The sequence below is a fragment of the Narcine bancroftii genome, chromosome 10, assembly GCF_036971445.1.
Source record: "Narcine bancroftii isolate sNarBan1 chromosome 10, sNarBan1.hap1, whole genome shotgun sequence".
Taxonomy (NCBI): Eukaryota; Metazoa; Chordata; class Chondrichthyes; order Torpediniformes; family Narcinidae; genus Narcine; species Narcine bancroftii.
In genome coordinates this window covers 64,452,073-64,467,979 of record NC_091478.1, presented here as the reverse complement: position 1 = coordinate 64,467,979, position 15,907 = coordinate 64,452,073, and the positions used below count along the sequence as shown (strand labels likewise).

At 40.3% G+C, this 15,907-nt stretch overlaps 1 protein-coding gene and 1 long non-coding RNA gene across 5 annotated transcripts in view; one reads left to right on the top strand and one right to left on the bottom strand.

The window, feature by feature from the left end:
* LOC138744643 (cyclic nucleotide-gated channel beta-1-like) overlaps positions 1-15,907 on the top strand; it is an 85,846-nt gene that overhangs the window by 1,288 nt on the left and 68,651 nt on the right. For 2 of the 3 annotated variants that reach the window (XM_069901109.1, XM_069901111.1), the window contains exons 2-8: positions 2,258-2,299; positions 4,441-4,494; positions 5,000-5,053; positions 8,417-8,470; positions 10,873-10,926; positions 13,035-13,088; positions 15,761-15,814. In XM_069901109.1, the coding sequence (XP_069757210.1) occupies positions 2,258-2,299; positions 4,441-4,494; positions 5,000-5,053; positions 8,417-8,470; positions 10,873-10,926; positions 13,035-13,088; positions 15,761-15,814 (366 nt within the window). The remainder of the gene's footprint in view (positions 1-2,257; positions 2,300-4,440; positions 4,495-4,999; positions 5,054-8,416; positions 8,471-10,872; positions 10,927-13,034; positions 13,089-15,760; positions 15,815-15,907) is intronic. The other variant, XM_069901110.1, reaches the window with a different exon arrangement.
* Positions 1-15,907, bottom strand: part of LOC138744647 (uncharacterized) — an 82,371-nt gene that overhangs the window by 65,330 nt on the left and 1,134 nt on the right. Inside the window, exons 2-3 of one of the 2 annotated variants that reach the window (XR_011345673.1) lie at positions 12,988-13,109; positions 8,362-8,494 (exon numbers count right to left, since the gene is read on the bottom strand). This is a non-coding gene — a long non-coding RNA (uncharacterized lncRNA). The remainder of the gene's footprint in view (positions 1-8,361; positions 8,495-12,987; positions 13,110-15,907) is intronic. The other variant, XR_011345672.1, reaches the window with a different exon arrangement.

Sequence of the window (15,907 nt, the reverse complement as noted above, 5' to 3'; positions counted from 1 at the left end):
TCAGTACCCCTTTCCAGCCTTATCCCCATAACCCTTAACTCCGTTACCCACAAGAGTCTTACCTAACTCTCTTTTGAGCATAGTCAGCGAATCCGCCTCTACCACCCTCTGTGGCAGAGCATTCCACAAATTTACACTTCTCTGGGTAAAAAAATGCTTTCTCATCTCCGTCCTAAAGGGCCTACCCTGTATTCTTAAACTATGCCCTCTAGTCCTCGTCTCCCCCATCATTGGGAACAAGTAATCAGACTTCACCTTGTCTATCCCCCTGATGATTTTGTATACCTCAATCATGTCCCACCTCATCCTTCTAAACTCCAATGGATACAAGTCCAGTTTTTCTAGCCTTGCTGCATATGACAACCCTGCCATCACTGGAACTAACCTTGTAAATCTGCGCTGCACACCCTCTATAGCTAGTATGTCCTTCCTCAAGTTTGGAGACCAGAACTGGACGCAATACTCCAGGTGGGGTCTCACCAGGGCCCTGTATAACTGCAGAAGGGTGTCTCTGTTCCTATATTCCAATCCTCTCTTTATGAAAGCCAACATTCCATTTGCCTTCTTCACAGCTTTCTGAACCTGCATGCTAGCCTTCAGTGACCGATGAACAAGTACACCCAGATCCATTTGCACTTCCCCACTCCCTAGCTTGACTCCATTTAAATAATACTCAGCTTTCCTATTACTTCCCCCAAAATGAATAACCTCACATTTGTTCACATTGAAATTCATCTTCCATTTAGCCGCCCACTCCTCCAGCTGTCCAAGTCCCTCTGCATTTTCCTTACATCCTCCTCACACCCCACACCGCCACCCAGTTTAGTGTCATCTGCAAATTTGCTCATGTTATTTATAATCCCCTCATCCAAATCATTAACATAAATTACAAACAACTGAGGACCCAACACCGATCCCTGAGGCACTCCACTCGTCACATCCTGCCATTCTGAAAAAGACCCATTTACTCCAACCCTTTGTTTCCTATCTCTTAACCAATTTCCTATCCATGTCAGCACCTTACCTCCAATACCATGCTCCCTGATCTTGCCCACTAGACTCCCGTGCGGTACCTTATCAAAGGCCTTCTGGAAGTCCAAATACACCACATCCACTGGCTCTCCCGAGTCCACCCTCTTTGTCACATCCTCAAAAAATTCCAGAAGGTTAGTCAAGCATGACTTACCCTTAAGGAATCCATGCTGACTAGCCCTTATACTATTATTACTGACTAAGTGTTCTGCTATTTCTCCTTTTATGATGGACTCCAATATCTTCCCCACCACTGATGTCAGGCTAACCGGTCTATAATTTCCCGTTTTCTCCCTCCCTCCTTTCTTAAAAAGCGGCACCACATCAGCCACTCTCCAATCCTCAGGGACCTCCCCGGAATCTATGGAACTTTGGAAACTTTCAGCGATTTGTTTATAAGAACATCCAGGTCCTCTGAACTCCTTTCAATCTCTCACCATTAAAATAATAGTTCATCTTTCTATTACTTTCGTACCAAAATGGATAACTCACATTACGTTTTATCTGCTGTGTTTTTAGTCTACGTCTTCCTGAAAGCTCTCTCTGCATCCTTCTCACAGCTCACACCGTCTTTTTGTTCTTCAACTGCATGATATGTTAGAGTTAACCTGTTAAACAGTTTACAGAAGAACCCTTCTCACTGAACTAGGTATAATGTGACAACTACATTGAAAATTAAGCACACTTCAACAGTGCCACTCAGCTGACACTGGCTCCTTTATCTATTTCACTGATAAAAATGGGGGCACTAATACTGGCCTTTTTGCTGCCTTACTAATCCTAGCCTCACAATTTGAAAATGACCCATTTATTCTGAATCCATTTTCATCTGTTGTGTGTATTTGCTGTAACTCGTCCATTAATCTGTCAACATTATCCATTGTTCAGTTACTGTCATATCTTTTCAAGTAAGGAAAAAGGATAAATATTAAACGTACCTGCATTGAATTCAATGTTACAGCTAAGTGTGACACATAGTGAGAATGTACTCAGTAAGTCTGCAGGAAAGCAATTGCCTTTGCCGAGAAAATTTGGGTCCCATATTTGAAAGTCAAATTTTTAAAAATAATTCTCTCAGCTTGCTAGAAGTGTTATCAGTCAACTCAGAGGTTAATTCTAATACCATTCCTCGCTTATTTTTGGAACACTGTTTATATGAAATGGTGAAGACACAATCCTTAAATTGCTTCTGCGTTTCAAACTAATAGGGTTTGTACTTATGCAGCCTGCTGTGGAATATCATGGAGGAACCAGAAGTGAATTCAGAGTAAGTGCTTATGGGGTGGTGCCTTTACAGAGAGCTGACTTTTGGTCCATCTGCACACTGTAGTTTAATGTACGACGATAAACTCACGTTGACATTGACTTCATATAGGTCAGATTCAAAGGAATGTGGGAGACAAAATCTGGACACTCAGCCCATCGAGCCTGTTACGTTGGTGCAGGAATCAGCCATTCATTTTGCAGTGGGCTGCACCTTCTACAAGGTTCATTGCAACAACTGGGCCAATGCTCCCTTGCCAGCACCTTCTGTTTCAGAGGCTGACATGAGGCAGGATGATGTGAGCCTGCCTAGGCCACCATAGGTTAAAAATGATCTTTCTTTAAGGACAGTAGTGAACCAAATAGAATTTTACAATGGATTAATGATCACCATCACTGACACAAGAATTCTAATTTAAAAAAAAAATGTTCTTAACCTGAATTTAAGTAATTAACTAATAACACTGGACAACAAAGATGTTGCTTCTGGAATACTTTTTGGGTGAATTTTATAGATTTTGGGGGGCTAATCATGAAAATCACCTTAAAATTTTTCTATCACATACTGCATTTTAGATTTAACCTATTTTGTGATTTCCTATCATATTTTGTCTACTGGTATATTGCCCATAAAGTATGTAGTTTTGGTCAGTCCAGGTATGTCTGGATATGCATTCGGTACAGGTGCTATGCAAATGTTGTCTTAGGCCTGAGCATGCTGAGTCAAGATAGATGAGGACAGGCTGTAAAAACAGCTCACATATACAAATGCTGTGCACTACACATTGAAGGCATGTTGATGCACATGTCCCTCTGACAATGGCATAGTGAGTGTACTTAACAATAGCATTTATTGTCTTCAGGAAGATTCAATACAACAGCAATGTCTCATCAATGTCGCAACAGCTGCGATACATTCTGTTACATTTGTGGCGAGTATACGCTTCAGGCTAAATTATTTAATGTTTCTCAAAATTTCTACAACAAATCTTTGCGTTTGACTTAAATTTGTCTATCATAATCCCTAATTTCTTTTTCAGGAAGCAAATCTTGAAAAGAATTGTTGTCCAGCGTAATTTATTTATTGATTTTTATTTATTTAGACATACTTCATGGTAACAGGCCGTTTCAGCCCACGAGTCCGTGCCACCCAATTTACTCCAAATTAACCTACACCCCCGGTATGTTTTGAACAGTGGGAGGAAACCGGAGTCGCCGGAGAAAACCCAGGCAGATATTAATCCAGCCTCTGGGCATTACTCTGATGAGAAATCACTAGTAACCTCTTCCCCATTTAAACATGTCCTGACACATTGTCTCCCTTGTATTTGTGAGGATATGGTGCACTGAGAGCCACCTGCAGATATGAGAAACCCCTTGGAATTCCTCAGGAGAATTTTTCAAACATGCTGACCAAGATTACAAAAAGCAGATTGTCTGATAATTTCTCTGATTGGCTGTGAGATTTTGGCGTGTATAAGTTGGTCGTGCTCCTTCCTGCCTTTTCAAACCTGCCTGGTTGACTGTTCCATCGTTCGTTTATCAAGATCCTTAATTCATTTATGTGGAAGATTGGGAGAGAGGGAATGACAGCTTGCAGAGGCTGAATGACCTCCGGTGTTGTTATGAGTATTCTGATAAAGAGAGTGTTGAAATTTTGAAGTATCACTGATGTCTATAATATTACAGGGGAGGATGTGAAATATCAGCCCCTTCCACCTCTGCTAATGGAGAGGAATCTTGATAAAAAAGAACCTTCTTTCTTTATTCAAACACTATGATGAAATCTTTAAAAGTAGCCCAAGTGATTTGCAGCTTAGGTTAACATCTGAGGGAAGGCACCTCCAGCAATGCAGCGCATCCTCAATACTACACTGAAGTAGAAGCAGAATTATACATTCAAATCTTCGAATGGGTCTGAAGCACAATGGTCTAATGAGTGCAGCAATTAAGCTGTGGGCTGACACTCGAAACCTGTTTGACTTCCGCTGTTAAAACGACCAAAATAACAAATGAACTGCTGAAAATAAGCAAGATCTAAGGAGAATACTTGTAGACAGTATCTCGACCATGGTGTAGAGATCTGGCAAATTGCATGAAAATTTTAATAATCATTTTTCTGAATGATGGATCTAACTTTGACAGATTCATGCAAGTGCATGAAGAAGAGGAGAGGAGTGAAGATCCATCCAATGAAAAGTGAGTTTCTCACCTCCAATTTATCTGAACAAATCTAATGATGACAAACATTCTATATATCTGTGTTTATGAAATGGGAAACAGCATTTTAGAGAGAAACTTGCCACTATGTTTTCCCAGATTACACCTCTCCAATAGTATTTCATTTGTTGTACCCTCCCCCCCCCCCACCCCACCCCCCCCCCCCCCCCCGCCACCCCTTTGGAATGCAACTGCTCCACTGCACAATTTAATCCTGCTGCAAAATGCCAGAAGCATTGATATGAACAAGCAAGCCACAGCAGCCCCAAAACGTTTAGCATTACTCAATTAACACAGAATGAAGTTTCAAAACTTGAGTTTTTGGATTAAATTAAATTTGTGTTCACGTCAAGTAGTGGAGCAGATTGAATTTCATTCAACTGATATCCCTCATAATTACTCACATTGTTCTGTGCACACTTGTGCCGGATTAGTCAAGCAGGCAGTCTGATTATATTTAATGCCTGCTTTGTTTTACTGTCAGGCTGCCACTACTGTGTGAGGATATTGAAAGCAATGAAGACCTGCAGTTGACAGGGTGAGTTCTCCCCCTTCCTTTTCAGGGAGAGGGTGATAGAGAGAACTAGAGGGAGGATAACTGCTGCATGATGTTCATGCTGTGATCACTGACAGCTCCTAAATCCATTACCGCAGGAGCAGGGCCACCACATGGAAATGAGAGGTTTCCATTTGACTCGGAAAGTTCTACTAGGGTCAGCAGCTGAAATTCCCAATAAGTGACCTCACTCACAGCCCAACTGATTTCTGTCCCACAGGCTGAGCAGCTGTTTATTGCTCTCTATTAGACTGATGTAGATATACAAGGAAAAACAGCAGTGAAGACACACCAACCATAGACTGAGATGATCAGGTTTCTCCGGTTGAGGGGTGGAGAGGGGATGAGTGAGTACTAGGACAGCAGAGGCACAAAGTGAATATAAGAGAAACTGGGGGCTAAAGTCAGGAGTGAAGAAAAAGGGCAACATGAATATCGCAAGAAGAAAGGAGGGAATGAGAGTGGGAATCCAGAAGGAGGAGTAGTCGGGATTTTAGCAATCCGAACTCCATTTTTCTAGCTCTTCCACAATCCTTTCCAACTTCTGGTTACCAAAGGCAATAAATTTCTGACTTCAAATTGACATTCAACTTTGCCACTTTGCAAGAAAGTTTCAAATTTCCTAACTTCAGTCCTTAAAGGTGTTGTGTTCTATTGATAGAGAATTTGTAAACAGGTTATATGGTGTGAGGCAAGAACCAAATATTTGTCGACCTTGCTGTTAGACTGGAATAAAGTACAGACCATCATTTTGCAGTGGCTGGATATACTGGCTTCTGGGTCTTGTTACAATCAAAGTTTAGCAGCAACACCAGTATAGTCCAAGGTTTTTCAAAAAGCACATTCAAGCCTTATATTTAATTGTTAGACTAAAGACCTTGGGACTTGACTCCCCAAAAACTGGAGATAGTTTCACCCACTTAGCAGTTACTCTTAATATTTTAATAATCATTATCAAGTTATCCTTTAGCCTGCTAAATTCTAGGGAATACATTGAAAATTCTACTCCAATGTCACTACAGGTACACCTATCCGGAACCCTTGGGGGACAGTGTGTTCCATATTTCAGATTTTTCCAGATTTCGGAAAGCCAACTGCCCCAGATTTAAACCCACCCGAATTGTGCTGCCGTCTCTCTCCCCACTTGACAGATTTTGGAGCTTTCTGGATTTTAGATGTCCAGATAAAGGATTGTGTAACAGTATATCTCTTGGAGTTCAGGGGAAATATACAATAGTTTCTCCCCAAGGCCATTTTATTCATCCAAATTGTGGTGCCCAGTATAGCTCCAAAGACCTGACCTGCTATCAAACTAGAGATTTAAACAGTTGTAGTATATTTTCTACTCCTTTGAACTCCAGTAGGCTAGATATAAAGGCAACCATTCCAAAAGTGTGGTTGATTACTTTCTATAACAGTCCCTGACAGTTTGAGAAGCTGCGACCCAACACAGGTTTTTGCATGGTACTAATAGTCAGAGTTGGCAAATCATATTCCTTCCCATTATCCTTACCTCCACCATCCAATGAATTTCCTAGCCAGGTCCATAACATAATCCATGAACCTCAACTTTAATTGATAATTTCTTGATATGATTCAATCAAATGGCTGTGAAGTCCATGGCTTCAAGCACCTCATCAAAGATTCCAAAGACTGTTGGTAGGCCAGGATGCACCAAGGATTGAGGGAGATGTTCTCACATATTACCCATAAGATATTATGTCTGTAAGAATAATGTCAGGCACGTGCTGAACTCATCTATGGGACAATTCTCCTAATTAGGCACTGGTCCCCAGTGGTTATGAGGAATATTTTGATCATGTAGTGGCAAACACACTTAAAAGGATGGAATGTCATATGGATAGAGAGACAGTGCTGTTTCCACCAAAGTGAGAGCTTAATGATATGTTGTGGAAATGGTGCTAGAATTATGTGGTGAATGAGAAAATGCAGAGTCATGATTTAGGTTAGGACCAACAAAGAGAAGAAGAGTTAAGGTCTTGTAGTCAAAGTATAGGGAGCTTCTTTATAGCTGCATCTAAATCCTGGAACTCTCTCCCCAACAGCAATGTGAGAGTACCTTCAATGGAAAGACTAAAGCCGTGGTTCTCAATCTTTTTCTTTCCACTCACATACCACATTAAGTAATCCCTATGCCATCAGTGCTCTGTGATTAGTAAGGGATTGCTTAAGATGGTATGTGAGTGGGAAGGGAAGGTTGAGAATCACTGCTCTAAACCCAATTATTATTGAAATATTTTGCTTGAGAAAAATTGTCATTGGCTCATTTCCTTTGGAGTTATGAAACTGTGCATTTAACGAGTCAATTAGGTTTTCCGTCTTTTTCTTTCCACCCACCTACCACCTTAAGCAATCCCTTACTAATCACAGAGCAACTATGATATAGGGAATACTTAAAGTGGTATGTGAGTAGAAAGAAAAAGGTCGAGAATCACTGGACTAAAGCAACTCAAGAAGGTGGACCACTGTAACCTTCTGGAACTTGGAGCCCTGGTAACTGCAGACTGTGCAACATTGGGAGGGGCTTGTTCAAGTAAATGATCTACATCTGCTCTAAGATGCGATCAATATCACTTGTGAATTCTATCTGGGAGAATTAAATAATTTTGCAGGGCAGTAGAGACCTGTATGTAAGGTTAACAATATATGGGAAAAAGTGTAAAGGGGTGGGGAGTTATATGGCAGCACAGTTGATGTAATGGTCAGCACAACACCTTTACAGCGCCAGCAATTGGGACTGGGGATCGAATCCTGCGCTGACTGAAAGGAGTTTGTATGTTCTCCTTATGTCTGCGTGGGTTTTCTCCATGGGCTCCAGTTTCCTCCCACTGTTCAAACCCTACCGGGGGGGTGTAGGTTAATTGGGTGTAAATTGGGTAGCACAGATTCATAGGCCAAAATTGTCTGTAACCATGCTGAATCTCTAAATATAAATTTAAATAATATTGAATGAGGAAGCATCTAAAATATGAGAAGTTGCATGTGAGGTTGTGCTGCATCACTGCAAGTACAGTTAATATATTTCATGAGGTGAAAGCAAGCACTTTGGCACTAACTGAGACAAGAATCAACCACCAATTAACAATCAAAGGCCATTGACCTGAAAAGTTGATTCTATTTCCCTCTTTCAACAGACGCTGCTCGACATGATGAGTGTTTCAAGCATATTCAGTTTTTGCTTCGATTGGTTTGACTATGTTTTGGTCATTGAACTCTTCCAAATCCTTTTCACTATTAATATAAGAGTCAGATCGAGGTGCTTCACTTACTTGAGAGAGTCCACCATTTTCCTTGACTGATTATTTCTCCTTTTCTGTCCATCAGACTGGAAAAGGAGTGTGAAGAAGCCGAAAGGAATGATGATCCCCCGAACATAGAGTAAGTCTATCATCTTCAATCTGTCTAGAGGGGAGAATAGGGCATTGGCAAAGAAATGAGGGAGATTGAGGGAAATTGGCAAGGCAGCACACAAATGTGGGGCAGTGCAAGTTAAACATATAGTGTAAGGAAAGTCAAAGTCAAGTGTTTTGTAATAGTTTGGGAGAAATACTTACAAGCATAACAAGAAAATAAGAAATATGAGAATATATAGCTTTGCTATACAAATGTCTTTTCATAAAATCGTAGTCATACAACAACAAAAAAATCCTTCAGCCATCGTGTCTGGGTTGACCATTGAGTTCCTATTTATATAAATCTTATTTTCCCTCTCTTGCACTAACATTCTGTGCTTTGGTGGCTCACGGGTCAGCCATCCTTGGGACGTGTGTTACAGATTCCAATCAGTTGAAAAAAATTCTTCCCAAATCAGCTCTATATCTTCTAACTTGTCCATGATAGAAGGATGATGTGCATGCTTCCTTCAGGAGAGTGACTCAGAGGAAAGCATCTTGTCCAGATGGAGTATCCAGCTGAGTATTATTAAAATCTGTCCTGACCAACTTACCAATGAATTTACCAATATCTTCTATATCTCACTCTGGCAGGGCATAGTACCACTATTTCAAATAGACGTCAATCATTCTTGTGCTCAAGAAGAGTGTAGTAACCTGCCTTAATGACTATTAACCAGTGGCACTCACATTAACAGTGATGATATGTTGACACATATCAATTCCTATCTGAGTGGCGACATGATCTGTTCCAATTTTCCTATTGTAGCAACAGTTCTATGGTGGATGCCATCTCACTGGCTCAACACAAAGCCCTAAAACACCTAGACAGCAAAGATGCATACATCAGGATGCTCTTTATTGACTATGGTTTGGCATCTAACACCATCATCCCGACAAAACTGATCAGCAAACTCCAAGACCTGGGACTCAACACCCCATGTGTAATTGGATCCTGGATTTCTTCATCTCCAGACCACAATCATTGAGATTGATAAGATCATCTCCTCCACAACCTCCATCAGTACCAGAGCACCGCAGGGCTGTGTTCTTAGCCCTCTGCTCTACTCAATTTACACTTATGACTGTGTGGTTCAGTACGACAACAACACCATCTACAAATTCACTGATGATACCACAGTAGTGGGTTGTATAAAAAGGGGCGATGAGTCAGCACACAGGAGGGAGATTGAAAACTTGGCTGAATGGTGCACCCACAACAAACTCACACTCAATGTCACTAAAACTAAGGAGCTGATTGTTGACTTCAGGAAGGGAAAACTAGATGTATACAATCCAGTGATCATTGGGGGATCAGAGGTAGAGAGGATAAGTTCTTGGGAGTCACTATCTCAGAGGATCTTTCCTGGACTCAACACACTAATGGCAGCATGAAGAAAGCATGTCAGCGCTTTTACTTCCTCAGGAGTTTGCAGAGGTTTGGAATGACATCAGAAACCCTGGCAAATTTCTACAGATGTATGGTGGAAAGTGTTCTGACCAGCTACATTGCGGAATGGTATGGGGACACCAATACCCCCAAATGTAAAGCATTGCAAAAGGTAGTGGACACAGCCCAGGACATCACAGGCAAAACCCTCTCCACCATCAAGAGCATCTACAGGGAATGCTGCCATCAGAGAGCAGCAGTAATCATTAAGGATCCACACCACCCAGCACATGCTCTGCCCTCATTGCTACCATCAGGGAAGAGGTAGAGGTGCCCACAAGCCACCAGGTTCAGGAACAGCTGCTACCCCTCCACCCTCAATGATAAACTCAATCAGGGACTCATCTAAGGGCTCTTACTTTGCACTTTATTGTTTGTTTTTTTCCCTCTCTTTATTGAACAGTCAGCTGTTTACATTTCTTTATTTGTTTACGTGTATACATTGTGTACAGGTTTTTTGCACTACCAATAAGTGATCATTCTGCCTTGTCTTCAGGAAAAAGAATCTCAGGGTTGCGTGTGATGTCATGTATGCACTCTGACAATAAATCTGAAATAAGTCTGAAACATATGTCCTTTAGTTTTAGACATCTTTCCATGGGAATTTTTAAAAAATTATTTATCCTATCAAAGTCATTCATAATATCTCAGTCATCACCAATAAAATCAACCCCTCCATCTGTCATAACTTATGAATTGTGCCTACTAGAGGCCCAAGCATTGGACTTTGATGCAGTCTGCCAATCTGAAACTAACTTGTTATTACAGGTCATTAACAAATCCCCTGTCTATAATATATTATCCCTAGCCATTTTTGTTAAGTTTGAACACAGTCCAATATACTGTCCCTGTGTGGGTAATCTCTAATTTTGCCTATATCCACATTCTTAGAGCATGGCAAAGTGCTGTTATTCAATATTATTTCTTTGATCTATTAGGCCAATCCAGATGTATGAAGAAGCCCAGGAAAGTGAAGACCTGCTACCTGCGGAGTGAGTGCTTCAATTCCTTCCAGGAAGATTACAGTGAGATTGTCATATAGATAACATGGGCTGAGGAGGTCAAATGCTGACTTAGTTCTGTGGTTGATCATCCAATGAGTTCAGGTTATTTCTACTTTGTTTCATTCCATTATGGAAATCATTATAATGCTTCAAACAATCTGTAATTGGTGAGCACTGAGCATTCATACCACCTTGTATTTCTTGGCTTCTGCCAGAGGGGTGAAGTTGAGGATGAACCTGAAACTAATTCCTATTTTTTCCAAAATCTCTTCTACAACCATTGAGATGTTAACAAAAATAAAGGCCAAGGAATTTTCAACAGCACTTCTGGATTGGTGGCCAATAACACAAAATTGATCGTATATCAATAAAAAACAGAAAGTTTCTCTTCAGTATTTGTGACTCACATGCATAATTATGGGAATTAATGTAAAATCTGGTCAAGTTAATTGTCATCTGATTGTACAAGTACAACTCAACAAAACAGCGTTTTCTGATTCTCAGAGCAAAATATACAGACATAGTTCACATACAGAGAAACAATACTCATGCATGACAAGTATTTCATCTATATAAATAAATATTGTTTCATGAATATGAGAGTCTCGGATGGTTAGTGTGAGGAGTTGGTTGTTCAGCATTCTCACTGCCTGTGGGAAGAAGCTGGTCCTCAGCCTGGTGGTGCTGGCTCTGATATGCCTTTATCTCTATCCTAATGGGAGCAGTTGAAAGATGCTGTGTGCTGGGTGGAAGGGGGTCCTCAATGGTTTTGTGTGCCCTCTTCAGACAACGCTACTGATAGATTACGCTGATGGGTGGTGGGGGGAGGGGAGGTTAATGGAGACTCCAGTGATCCTCGCTGCCACTCTTATGGTCCTGTGGATTGACCTCCAATCCCTTTTTCTGTAGCAACCATATCACACTGTGATGCAGCAGGCTAGGATGCTCTCGATAAATCTTCTAAAGAAGGTTGACATAATAGTCACTGGTAGCCTTGCCCGCTTCAGTCTTTTCAGGAAGTACAGTCGCTGTTGTGCCTTCCTGATAAGTGAGGAGATGTTGTGTGTCCACGATAGGCCACTAGTTAATTGAACTCCAAGGAACTTGATGCTCTTCACTTTCCCTACCACAGATTTGTTGATATGTAGTGGAGGGTAGTCATTCCTGATCCTCCTAAAGTCCAGGATCACCTCCTTCATCTTGTCCATGTTGAGACTCTCGCATAATTTCACGAGATTTTCCACCTCTTCTCTGTAGCTCATCATTGTAGTTGATGAGGCCAACTACTGTCGTGTCATCTGAAAACTTAATGACACTGTTGAAGCTAGTTCTGGCAATGCATTTGTGGGTCAGTTACATGAGCAGGCCTAACACACAGCCCTGAGATGCGCCAATGCTCAGTGTGACAGTGCTCAATGTTCTGCTACAGACCTGGACAGACTGTTGTGGTAGATTGTGATGGTAATATGATGGTAGATTTATTCTGTTAATGGTTCTTTAATTACAGAGAAACTGCATTGTCTTGTTGGAGTTAATCATCTGATTCTGAGTAAAACCAATAGCCAATCCATACTTGTTCATTTTGGGATACTGACTAATTCATAGTTAAAGGCTTAAATACCTTGTAAAAAGTTTTAAAATTTTTTTATTTTTCACACCATAAACCACACTGACCAAGATACATACATTTTCCTTTTCAAATATATACAGTGTCATTTTCTCCCCCCTCCCTCCTCCCATCCCACCCTCCCTACCTCCCCCCCATTCATTTAAAGTACAAAATCTAAGACACATTAAACCAGTCAAACAATGTTATCATTCAATAAAAATAAACAAGAAATTCCACTGAGTCAATTCTTTTCATTTCCTTCTCCTTTTGTTAATTTAGGTGGTAAATGTCCCCGGTAGGTTTTCTCTATTGTGTTTCATGTATGGCTCCCATATTTGTTCAAATATTTCAATATTATTTCTTAAATTATATGTTATTTTTTCTAATGGAATACATTTATTCATTTCTACATACCATTGTATTCTCAAATTATCTTATACCTTTTAAAAAGTTGATGTGTTCTGTAACAATTGTTCTTGTCCCTCAGCGCAATGCAGGTGTGTGAAGAAGCTGCGAGCAGTGAGGACCTGCCACCAGTTCCGTGAGTCCTTCAGCTTACTTCCTATAATGATGGAGGAAAACAATGGGCAACTCTGAGAGGGAAGGGACTAAATGGGTTTCTGAAATAGCCTTCATGAATAAACAGGTATAAAGGAAGAAAACAATGAGGGAGAAAAGAGAGGGCTAAACCTATAGAATAGAGGCCGTTCATATTTGCAACATACGTGTATTGGAGCAGATTTTTGACACACCTGAGGGTTTGTCTGGAATCTGTCATTTTGATTCATCTGCCCTGGAGCAAATCAGAGTAAATGTAGTTTTATCCAAACAAACTGGAAACAGACAGGAGTCAGAACCAGCCACTCTGCACACCAACGATCATTTTAAGTAATAAATGGAGGGTCAATAAAGCAGATTGCATTGTTCTGGATGCATTTGAGCTTCTTGAGTACTGTTGGTGCTGCTCCCCTCCACAAAAGTGAAGACACTCCTAACACTTCCAATATTTAACTTATGAAAGGAGAAAGGATTGCAAACTTCTTTGGGAAAAGTCACTCATTAATGAATCCCTGTCCATGGCTTTCCCTTGTAGCAGAGCATTTGTACTCAGGTTTCTCTTTAATAGAGGCCAGCACTGGGGATTCTGATGACGGCGTGCAATCAAGTGTTAGAAGGAGTGCTTAGCTCATTCCCTTATTGGTGCTAGTCATTGTCTGGTTAAAGCATAACATGAGTTAGTTACCATTAACAGAACCAAGGTTGCATGTTGGCTAGATGCTGATAAGTGCCACGAGGGATTGTTCGATTGTCTGAGGAATTGCAGATGGAATTGAATGCTGTGACATCATCACTAAAAGTGCACAGGTCTTACTTTTTAATGGTAGAATATCAAGGATGAAATGAGTGCCTAAGGACTCCCTCTGCAACACCCTGGGCCTGAAAGGACTAACTTTATTCTAGTTAACTTCATCTTTGCCACCTCTAGTTTCCATTGGATTATAAGAGTCTTTGGTGGTAATTCAGCCAAATGTGATCTCAGGGGCATCTCTTTCACCAGACCTGTAGGATTTAGCCTTTTGGACTTGGGCAGTGATGGGGGTCTCAAGCCAAGTGGTCTGACAGAATCTAAACCAAACATTGGCAAGCAGATTATTCACACCAATAGCTCTGTTGATGACAAATTCTGATACTCCACTGGGGGCTGACAGGAGGCTCCACATATAACCACTTGTTTGATATGTTGTTTTCAGCATTTCCAGCATTGCAATATTTTAACCACAAATCAATCGAGTGCTCAAAACTATGGAAGATGGATTTCACAAAATGTGTGAATGGATCAATTTGAATCAAAAATTGAAAATTGAATTAAATGTAGCATTTAACAGCAAGGAATAGTGAAGGTTCAAAGAGATTTTAATGGCCCCTGTGGACAGAACACCAGAAAATTAAAAAAAGATAATTGAAAGTACTCATGTAATGTAAATCTTAATAGCAAGTATGTAAAGGCACTATTGTGTACTTTGGTACACTCCACATTAGAAAGCAAATATGGTGCAGGAAGCAAGTGCCACTTACTTATCAAACCTCCAGATTACAAAGAGAGTTGCATAAACCAGGTGTGCTCCATGGAATACAAAATTTTAGAATTTTAAAAGGAGGAAACTTTGTGACCTTGTGGGGAAATATAACACATAGAAGTAATCCCTGAAAATCAGTGCTACATCATTCGGGAGCAGAGTTAGGAAACATCTCTCTAATAAAATGTAGAAGAGCAGAAATATCTCCTGAAATAATCCTGTTGATGATGCCTCAATTTAAAATTAGATTTTAAAATCATTTGAATTTTGCTGGACAAAATTATAAGAGAGATGGAGTAAAGGCACATGTTCTGAGCTAAAATTTAGATCAACCATGATAGTGTTAAGAATGGAAGAGGCCTGAGGGCCGAAAACCTTAATCCTCTCTTGTTCTCGTGGACAAAATAAATGCCAGGAAATTAGCAAACAGTAAACAAAACTCAACTTGAAAGAAATATATTTGAGAGCAGATGGGAAAGCGAATGTACCCCCCCCCCCACCCCGAGTGTGATCTGCTACCACTATTACAATGGAGTGAATTTCCATGTTGTGATCCCTGCATAAAAATGCCACTGCAAATGGTCAACATCTTGTTAGAAACTGCAAAATTTCTAATAGCAGCAAATCAAAACATTATGTTTATGCATGAATACCAATTGAAAATTTACTTCAGTATCAAAACATGAAAAGTTGTATATACAAATTAATTGCATGTATTAATTAATGGTTATCTGCATTTATTTAATTATACCTTAGAACTGAATCTATGTACAACTATTTTATATATTTTTAAATTTTTCATTTAGAGATATCACTCAGTAACTTGCCCTTCTGGCCCATGAGCCCACATTGCCCAAATACACCCAGGCAACCAATTAACTCACTAATTCTATATGTCTTTAAAAATGGGAGAGTAAACCAATGCAGACATGGGAAGAAGGTATAATCTTCTTACAGAGAGCATCGGATTCAGAACCAGTTTGCTGGTGCTATAATAGCATTATGCTAACCATTGCACTAACTGTGTTGCCTCTTCATGAAGTTTTATTTGCCAATATCCTTCAAAATGATGTATGTCATGTAATATTTGTTGATGCTTTACTTTGGACCTGAATAAGTTGTGTTTTTCCATCAGGTTGGTACATGTGTGGAAAGAAAGTATAAGCAATGAGGATTTACCACCTGCAGAGTGAGTCTTCCATTTCTTTGCTGGAAGAGGAGGGAAAGTTCAGATTGAAGGTGGAAGGATGGAGAGAATGAGGGAGTGAGATTGTACTACAGA